Here is a 10883-nt window from a genome sequence, read left to right on the forward strand (position 1 = left end):
ACTTTATCAGATTCCTGCCCCAAGAAAGTAAATGTATAATATTTTAGGCATAATTCAGTCACATATGCATTTTCATTATTGCTGATCTATAACAAATGGAGTTTAACTTAAACTGCTTTTCCTGTTGTCTACCTGGCAGACATGTTTTTTAAAGTTTAAGCTTTGTTTCCATAAAAGAAAGGCAGTTCAGTAAAACACAAGAACCTTTGCTTAGTACAATTTACCTCACCACCTGGACTGCAAAAATAATCTGTGAGGGAAGAGGGGAAAACCTGGGAAAATCTGGGGCATTACAATTTTTATGAACTGTATGGAGGTCTACCTCGATTGCACCTCCTGCTATTCACTCCTGTCACACAGTAAGTGCTTGATAAGGTATAAAAAAGAAAATAAAAACTTGAGTGATTAACTATCCCTAGTAAGAAAAGAATTCTACTTTAAGACTTCACAGGCTGTCATTCCGTTAAACTCGGATACAATCCTAGAATAGATGTACTCCACTCCTTAAAGTATCCTCTAAATTCAGTTGTATAAGTGTATATACAGGTTTGTTTGTGCTCCGGATGCATACAAACATGTACACAGATATACAGTATAAGAAACTATAAAGTAAAGAGTATTTTTGTTAGAAACAGAAAATGAAATATGTATTTGTTTGCAGCCACCATGTACTTACTATTTAGTTGAATCTGATAACTGATACTCCCGTCGTCTGTCATAACACTCCTGAATTCCAGGGTCATTCCATAAGCTTCTTATTGCATCTACATACGGGTTCTCAAAAGTTGACACTTTCTCTACATCGACTTCTCGAACTAACTGTGCATGAGCCTAATTCAAAACAAACACAACAGTAAAAGTTACTTCTTTTTCTTTGTTTGCAAATAGCTCATATACAGTAAATGTAAGTAACAGGAATAATTTTTCATATTGGCTACGTCACTGATGTGTCTATGCAATATCAAAAATCAAGTACCCTGGAGAAAGCTCCGGAGACGTAAAAAGGAGACAACCAATATAGGGAGTTCCAGAAATGAGGAAGAACCAAAAAAACCTTCACTTTTTAATGGAAAGTATATAAATCTCAACATGGGTCAGCATATTATTTGCCTTTCATGCTAAAAGACACTGTAAAACAGAATACCTACATCCATTATACCCACCAAACCACTCATCAGCAACTGAATCCGGGATGCATGGATAACATAATGATAGACAAGACAAACTCCCAAAACATTCAAAGATGGAATTCAGAAATCACTACTACTATTAAAAAAGCACAGCAAGATTATTAGAAATTGTCTCTGGTTTCAATTTGTACTATAAATTACGGAGATTCTTAAAAAGTAATGTCTAAAATTGGGAGTTGCTAAAAGGAAACAATCCATAATAAATCCACTACCCTCCTAAACACTTAAAATTTTGTTCAAGTCTACAGAGTCAGCACTACCGAAGAAATACAGCAAATTTCCCATTTGTCATGGAACTGTTATGTAGATGTTTCAGTAACAAATCCATGAATGTAAATATCTCTGTATATACACATGCAAGCACGCAACACTCCCAGAGAAAACAACAGATGAAAACTTTGTCAAGCAAAAAAGCTGAGGGATTCAAACTCCCGTATCTAGTGTGCATTCAAAGTGAGGACACAAACCTCTGTTGATTTTAAATTAGGTGAAAGCACAGTGAAAGGACTGCTCTTCTTGTTTTTTAATAAACTCATCCCCTGTTTGCACACATGCAATCTCCAACTGCCTTTTCAGACAGACCAGGATAATGACACTACTGCTCACTGCTTAACAAATGTTAATGCAACTACTGTTCAGTCAAAAAGAAATAAAACTCTCTAAGTTCAACTGCATCTCAAAGAGAAGGAGAACATACGTTCTCTGTTACCAGAACTCAAACCTTCAAAGTTCTAACGAGTATTTTTGTCTGGATCATGTCCATGTATCCCCAAAACACCTCTGATAAACCACAAAGGGTCCCTGCCTTCTCACAGCAAACAGCAAGAAGTGGCACTCTACTAAACATAAGCCAACATTCTGGTGAAACAGGACTATTTTTATTTTTTTTTTTTTTAAATCTTATATCTTATCAAGCTTAGTTCTGTATTCCATTACCCTTATGTACTTCCAAAAGAATGATACCCTGAATATTTTCCCACAGCTTGTGACAAACTGATAAAACAATATATTCAGATATTGATTTTTTTTATACTTGAGTTCCAACATTATGTCGAACTGATACCAAAATGCTAACAGAGCTAAAAGACTAACTTACTATATTCAAAAGCTTTCATCTGAAATCTGCCACAACTTAAGTACTTCTCCAGTGGTTCCCTAAATATTGTCCAAGAGGTCAAGTATTTATTTTACTCAATTACCTATGCAGACTTAATACTACAAAGCTGTCAATATCTTGAATTGTTTATCAGTTCTCTATGTTCTGCAACACAATTAGTAAGACTTTGCACTGTGACAACTTACAAAATAAACTACGACATATGCCAAGAAGTTGCATACATTGAAAAAATGATTAAACTCTAAAAAGAAACAGCATTTCCTCAGTAAAGAATGCTTCTGCTTCTCTGGAGTTTGTTTTGTCTCTATGGACTAGCTGATTTTAAGGCGCCCATTTAAAGAATTCTCTTGACATGGGACAGAATATCTTCTGTCTTCTAAAAGGGTCTCTCAGGCTAAGCAGAAAAAGCCTGTGGTAATCTGGTCATCTACAGCTGTGGTTCATACAAATACCCCACCTCATAGGGTTGTACAGCAAGATACACTGCTCTGTAGACTTCTGCAAACCTCCAGAGTCTTGAAGCATGTATAACATCATGCAACATCTCCTTACAAGGAGAGTAAGACTACTCTATTTCATTGTCTTGACAACTAGACAGTTGGAGGATTTGTTCCTTAACATGGCAGAAAGCAGCAACTCCTGACTACAATCACTCCAAGGCAGAAAAGTGCCCTTACAGAGCAGTAGACAAATAAATAGCTTGTAAGTGGACTGTAAAAAGGATGTTGCTTTCTTTGAGCAATTTTAGAGCACAGAATGGTCTAGGGTAAATACAGAGAAGGTTCCATGGTGTGCTATGCCAAAGAACTGTATTTAAATTACTGAAGTGTGCTGACACAAGCTTGGTGTGATGCTTAACATGCTTCAGTTGATGACTAAGGCTAACAGGGTATCCAACAACCTAAATCAGAATTTGTCACCCTTTCCTCTTTCCCATTCTAACCTTGAGCTCTTTGAAAAAGAATTGCAAACATGTAAGAGAATCAGAAAAAAATAGTTTGCACGAGGAAAGTTTTTTTTGTTACTGGTCATTGCCTGTAAAAAGCCTCGGATAATAGACCCTAACCCATGGCTTGTGAGCAGTACAATCAAGTGACGAGAATTTAAACAAGTTATCTTGTAACTTAAGTCTGAAATTCAATCTATTTAAAATGCATCATTAAACACTAGTTGTAGTAGTTTTATATATCTAAACACTGGAATAACAAATGGCTACAAAAATGAGGGTTTTTGTTTGTTTGGCTTGATTTTTTGTTGGTTGTGGGTTTTTTTTTTGAGTAGACCTCAGAGAAAGCTTGGAAAGTAGCTCAGTAAATAAGAGCTTTATTTGTCCACTGCAGTTAGAGCCCTGAATTTTCTTGCTGTCTTACTTTTAAGCTGCACCATATATGGAAGACAAACACTAAGTTACCGCTATAGGGGTGCGAACACAAAATTAGAGCAAGTTTTTATTGAGGATTGTATCAAAAGGTTTATACACATAACAGAAAAGGCTTCTGAAACTTACATCTTAAAGGTCATACTATTGCTACAGGCCTTGGAAAAAAAAGCTGTTTTAATAATACAGCAAGAGAAACAGGATGAAACAACTTGTTGTCACCCTAGCAGATTCTCTTGCAAGTGTCAGAGATGTGAGTCATGCCAAAAGAGAAGACAGGGAAGGTAAACTGTACAATTAATTATATAAATCAAGTAAATAAAAATATTGTTTCCCTTCATGAAACATGAGATGCCCTCCTATGAGTTGGAACATATGCAGTGTTTACTTGGGGAAAGCTACAGGACAATGCAATCACAGCAGCACAGTGTAGCTACTGTTTAGAAGTTGATAGCTCTAAGGAGCCCAAAGCTAACACAGACTTGTTCTGCTGTGGGAAAGAAATCACAGTATGGGGAAACAAGAGGGTGTGACCATTTCTCTATTTACTGTCCAAGTTTCCTATTGTCCACATGTAAACTTGAGGTTGCTTGGTTATCACTGCTAAGCTGTTGCCTAACTAGTAAATGCAACATTATTAAACATGACTATTACTGTTCCTTCAAAAGAATATCTAATTCCATTTAATGGCCTGAATAACCACTTCTACCACTATTCACCTCTCCCCTCTCAAAATCCCACACCTATTTTGATACTTCCATCAACAGAAAACTTCTTCAGTGAACACTTCCTACAATCAACCTCTACAGAAAAAAACAGGTTTTCAAAACAAAGCAGGAAAAAGAAGAACATGGAGAAGATGACGAATGAAGCACCCAGAAGCCACTCTCTCTCTAACAAAAGTACAAAGAGGCAGCTGAAGTAAAATTCATCAGTCTTGCAGTGATCTTAGGTAACTTCAACTGTTGAAGACTTCATCATTACTACAAAGTAGGCTAGGTTCTGGACATTCATCGTCATTTTATTTGCAGTAACGCTAGGTAGAGTAATTTACATGAAAACTCCGGAAAAAGAATTTTTAAGTCCACATTTAAGACGATAAAATTTTTCCTGAATTCATACCTCTGAAACATATATACTGATTGTAAATTTTTCTATTATATATATTTTATAGTATTTTAACCTAAAGATCACAAAATACAAAGATCACAAGTGCCACTAAGTATTATAAAATTGTCACAAACCACAGGTCAATCATTTCATGTGATGGTAGTGTAATCATACTACTGTTCAATTAACAGCAATTACTGCTATATTATTATTACATTTGAGACTAAGATTCAGTCTTAAGAATTTGAGAAAGAAATTGTACAGATTTCTGATGAGGTTACCAATAGAGTACATCTCAAGTCAGAAGAATGTTAAATGGCATGCCACACCACACCGCCCATACGCAAACACACACGTCTTCACATGTCCCCGGGTAAAAAAATACACCTCATTTAAACTATTACTTCAGTTTAATAAAGTGCCTCTGTAATCATTTGAAGAAAATTCTCCTTCAAGTAAGAGGTTTCACAGATTTAGCATAGCTTTCTAAAGCAAAATAACTCAAGCCCAGCTTCCTAATGTACAAATTATCCTTAACAGGGTTTGAACAAAAAATAAACCTTATTTTATTGCAAGACCCAGAAAGTTACCCCTATCAAACCAAAGACACAGCTTTTTGTCTTTGTAACAGTGTTTAATTTTTCTTTTGTTTGTTTTTCCGTTCTGGCTCTTCTCTGCTATGAAGAAGTTTTAAATTTTGCTGCAATGTGCTATTTAATTTCAAAAGAACTGTTTTAGAACAGTATGTGTCTGTAATGGCAAAAGGGTAGAGTTCTGAGGCAGAATTATGTAGCCTTATCATTCCATTTAACCAAAACAGCAGAATTACACATCTTGCAGCAGAGAAGATGAAGATAGGATGTTCATTCTGCCTGAATACACTATATATGAAAAATGTGGAGTGCCATGTACTTCACACTGGCCACACGACAATACCCAATGAAGCCACATGACTTTCGCATTCTGATATTGCCAGGATAAAGAGGGAATGAATTTAAGACTTAAGGAAAAGTATTTCAGCTTATTTTTTGCAGTAATAGGAAAATGATGGGATTCCCCAAGGGACTTGGAGATAGCTGATCCTCTGCAGTCTACTTGAAGAAGGAAATGTAATGCCTGAAAAAGATCTTGTTAAGAAAAAGGTTCACACTTTCAAGACTCTCCTCTCTGGTGCTCCAGGACTACATACACCACTACATGGTGGCTAGGATTTACGCCAGACTTCCTTCCCATTGCTAATCTGACATTAAAGTACTGAAGTACTTGTCTTCTTTAGCTACACTTGTGTATTTAAATTAAGCTGGTTTTTACTAATTTACTCAAAGTAACATTCTACTAAATTACCAGTGTTTAACTATGGGAGGAAGAACAGTTAGATGAATAAACTCAGGAAAAAAAACACTTGCCACAGGCAAGGGAAGAACTTCCTTACATCTAATCTAGATCTATCCTCTTCCAGCCTCAAGCCACTACCCTTTGTTGCACAATAAAGCTGGGGAGGGTCTTCCACATGAGCTTGTAGTGGTACAACAAGGGGTAATGGCTTGAGGCTGGAAGAGGGTAGATGCAGATTAGACATAAGGAAGTTCTTCACTATGAGGGTGGTGAGACACTAGAACAGACTGCCCAGGGAAGTAGCAGATGCTCCATCACTGGAGTTGCTCAGGTTGTACAGGGTCTTGCCTGGTCTAGTGCAATATGTCCTTGCCTGTTGGCAGGGAGACTGGAACTAGATGATTTTCAAGGTCCCTTCCAACCCAAACCATTCTATGATTCTATGATATTTATTTCATCTATGTATTCCAAAATCTCAACCACAGAAAGACAATGCCACAGCAACTTTCACTAACCCAAATGGTTTCTGGTAGATTGAACATAAAGATGTGTACTGTAACACTAAAAGAGTGAGAGTGCTGCAGCTGTAAGTCAGTGTGTGCTACAGACATTTACACATACGGCAGCCAGAGCCTCGCAAAACCTTCCTCACCATGGCAGCACTCACAGCATGGACACATACACGACTATGCAGGCACAGAGGGAGGAAATAAGGGTGTGTAATGGCTTCTTCTTTCATTCACAAGGAAAGAGTAAAGCCTCATTTCAGACTAATTTACACACAGCCACTTCATTGCACTTAAGTTCTAGTCCATAACATGACATGTAATATCATCAATATAGCACAAATATACTACACTGTATACTACGAGTAAGTTTTAACATACCCCTGCCACGATACATTGCAACAATCTTAGCATCTCTCTGCCCAAATGGGGTAACCTGTGGACTCTAAAAATCACCTCAGTAATGCTCTCACTGAGCTGATTAAATGCCTGCAACACAACACGAGTCCTCAAATGAAAACGGTGCATACACATTACACACCGTAACATTACACAGCCCTCAGTGACTTCCTAGCACTAATCCATCCTTTAATGATTCACAACAAACCCGTTAAGAAGCAAGCATACATCACCAGCAAATCAGACACAGAATAAACAAAAAGTAGATGTGCAGGCAAGCTTTTCAAAGATGGGAAACCATGCGATTTCTGAGGAATCTCTCAAAATGTTCAAGCTTCAGGTTGCACAGAAGGGGATGCATAACTGTGGTATGCTGGAGCATTTGCTTAAGTATGACTTACCAATGTAACTCCAGTGCTTTGCCTGAGTCTGGTATAGGTGGCAATTTAGCAGGCATACTGTGTCATTTCACATATAGTGGCTTTTCAGAGACTTGAGACTTCGTCAAAATTATAGGTATAAAGTGTTTTTTTCAAAAGCAAAATTAAATTGAAATGTGCTACGTCTTTGAAGTCTTTTGCCTGCATTTAATTACTAATACCACAGTGATTTCTGAACATTTTTTACTATCTGTGTTCCCGGCCTGAGAAAGAAAAACAGCTAAAACAAAAAATACCTGACACTGTAGAGGACAGGGGTAATTTTTCAGTTCCTCTCTTGGCTACACAAAATCTAAGCTCCACAAGAGGTAAGTCAGTACCTTCTCCATTGCCCTATGTTCTCTCTTACAACAGAGGTGAAAGAGAAGAAATTTCAACTGAAAATTTTAGTTATCCATTGTCTCCTTTTTCACTAGATCTAGTTGCTTGATTTTTAGACACCAAATATGCTCTGTATAGTATCAGTTCTGTTAAGCAACAGAAGTGGCAGACTCTTTCATCCTCTCTTTTAAAAGTTGCAACACCTTAGCTCTTCAGGCAGATCATCAAGATTTTTAGGAGACTTCTGGCTACTTTCTTTCTTGAGTAGTATTTTTATCAGGTCAGATCATTTTAAGCATTACAACTTTGCTTGTTATTTGAAAAGTGCCTCTGCAGTTGTTTGCTTGTTAACAACTGCAGACGCACTTTTCAAATACTGCCGTGGCTAGGAAAGCTGAAATGGAAGATAGTATCATGGTCCAGAAACTGAACAGTGAGTTGCAAAGACATATTCTCAAAAACATAATACTTAGTATTTATTCTGAGTGTGTGGCATGTTACATTTGCCATGGGTTATAAACTAGGCATTTTCATATCTCTTGCTGGTAATAAATGTAGCACCCTAGCTGAAATTCTTACATGTTGGTCCTGAAATTGTGTAGCTAGTGAATACTTCTCTAACATGTGCTTTAAAAATCCATCATTTTGCTGTTGAGGATCCCAGAAAGAGAAGCCACTTTACTCTCTGGACAACACTTTCATTTTGCCGAGTTGACCCAATTTTTGCTGCTGACCCTCAGAAAACTCTTTATGGATCAGCAAACTGCCATGTCCTTTCCAACTGCCTTAGCAATTTACCTCCAAATAATTGTTTTTGTCTTGTTGGGAGGATAGATATTCTGCCATGAAGTTGCTCAAGATAATCTGCCTAAATATCCCACTTGATTACATTCACTTCTGTTAAAACACCTTTTTTTTTTTTTAAATTTTAAATGTACAAGCAATTACATTCTAATTGTGAACAACAGCTTCCATTTCTTTAATTACAGAATTCATTTATATACATTTAACTGCTCGATTAGCACTGTATTAAATTAATGCAGCAAATTCAATTTGTATTCCAGTCCTTGCCAGTTTTGCTTTGAGAAACAGTGCAACAAGTAAAATACAGGCCATGTAAGTACAGAGGGATCCAGAGGACTACATTACAAAACTACTTTACTACCAGGTTTAAAAATAAAATAAGACTCATAACATCCTGTTTTGGCTTGTTTTCCAAATGTTACTTTTATTGCCAAATCTAAAATTTTTTCAGCAAGTGTCAAAATTCTGGGATTTACGCCTTGGTTCAGAAAAGTCTTTAAGATTCCCAAGAAGCAGTGGAAGATACTCACTGAAGTTCTGAAGAAGTTCACAATGAATTGTAGTATTCGAGTCCTCGCACTGTTAATCTGATTACAATTCCAAACCTTTTCTCTTGGACATAGTAACAACAATTTACATTCTCATGAAGTCCTCATAATTAATTATTGACAACCCCAAGTAAGTAAAATCTTTTCAAGTGATAAAACCCATTTTCAAATGTAACTCAAATCTGCAATGACATAAACTAGCAAAAACATTTCAGATTTGAACCAGCATAAGCAAGAATTGGCAACAAGATATCCCCTCACAACAGTTTTTGTAGCTAACACAGATTATGCATATTATGCTCTATCTATATATAGTACTATCAACAAATGTTTTCAATAAACATATTCAAGCTTGTTCATACAGTCACATTTTGAGAAAAATGTCCATCCCCTAGGCTTTTTTCTTCCCCTAAGGTTCACTTCTAATCTGAGATCTTCAAGCAAATATCGTGCAGTAATTCTACAAATAATTATTGTACACACGCGTAAGAAAACATGCTTGTTTCTTGAGCTAGGTCAACCAGTTCATATACACACACTGGAGAAAAGCAAACTCTCAGTTTTCTGTTTTTCAAGCTAAAGACACCCAGGCCTCTCAGTCTTTCCTCCTAAAAGAAATGCTCTGGTCCACTCATCATCCTCATAGCCCTCTGTTGGACTCTCTCTAGTAGTTACCTGGCTCTCTTGAACTGGGGAGCCCAGAAATGGGCACAGTACTCCAGATGTGGCCTATTCAGGGCAGAGTAGAGGGGGTGGAGAACCTCCCTGGACCAGCTGGTCACCTTCTTCTTAATGCACTCCAGGACACCACTGGCCTTCTTGGCCACTAGGGCACACTGGTGGCTCACAGTGAACTTATTGTCCATCACAGCTCCAATGTCCTTCTCCATAGAGCTCATGGAGCTGCTTTCCAGCAGGTCAACCCCTAACCTGTATCGGTGCATGGGGTCATTCCTCCTCAGGTGCAGGTCTCCATAATTACCCTTGTTGGGTTCCACTCAGCCGAACTCTCGGCCTTGTCCAGATCTTGCTGAATGGCAGCACAGCCTTCTGGTGGGTCAGACACTCCTCCCACTTTGGTATCATCAACTTGCTCAGAGTACACTCTGTCCCTTCAACCAGGTCAGTGACGAATATATTGAAGAAGGCAGGACCCAGCACCGACCCCTGGGGAGCACCACTAGCTACAGGCCTCCAGCTGGACTCTGCGCCACTGATCACAAGCCTCTGAGCTCTGTCATTCATCCAGTTCTCAGTCCACCTCCCTCTCCACTCATCTAACCCCCACTTTCTTATGAGGATGTTATGGGAGGCAAGTGTCAAAAGCCATATGAAGATGGGATACATCACTGAAAATTTTAACTAGTTCTTCTCCTATATCACACGCATCACAAGTTGTAAGAGCTTTATAAGAGGCTTCAAGTCCTAGCACCTGTTTTTAAAGACCAATGCTCAGTAACAGCATTGTGTGTAATGACAAATTTTTCTGCAATACTATATTTGTACAGTGGTATCATTTTATTTATGGAAGATCGTTATGCAAACATGGATGGGCTGAAATTTCCATTCCTTATTAGAGTAAAATAACTGTCTGTACTTCACAATCCTGCAAGAATCCCCTACCTCAGTCAGTGACTGCAATTCAGCAACGCAGGTATTTAAAAAAGTAAGTAAAAGGACAGTGTTACTGCATGTGAATTGTCACCTAAGAAGTGCACAGATGCACAGAATTCCT

The 10883-nt window shown here is 37.8% G+C and overlaps 1 protein-coding gene across 1 annotated transcript in view; it reads right to left on the minus strand.

Annotated features, from left to right (window-relative positions):
• Positions 1-675: 675 nt before the first annotated feature.
• The window catches only part of LOC103775482 (guanine nucleotide-binding protein G(q) subunit alpha-like), a gene marked incomplete at its 5' end in the record, with an annotated part of 43432 nt that continues 33224 nt past the window's right edge, over positions 676-10883 (minus strand). Inside the window, one exon of the mRNA XM_008942938.1 lies at positions 676-831. Within this exon, the coding sequence (XP_008941186.1) occupies positions 676-831 (156 nt within the window). The remainder of the gene's footprint in view (positions 832-10883) is intronic.

Source organism: Merops nubicus, unplaced genomic scaffold (assembly GCF_000691845.1).
Source record: "Merops nubicus isolate BGI_N331 unplaced genomic scaffold, ASM69184v1 scaffold5856, whole genome shotgun sequence".
Taxonomy (NCBI): Eukaryota; Metazoa; Chordata; class Aves; order Coraciiformes; family Meropidae; genus Merops; species Merops nubicus.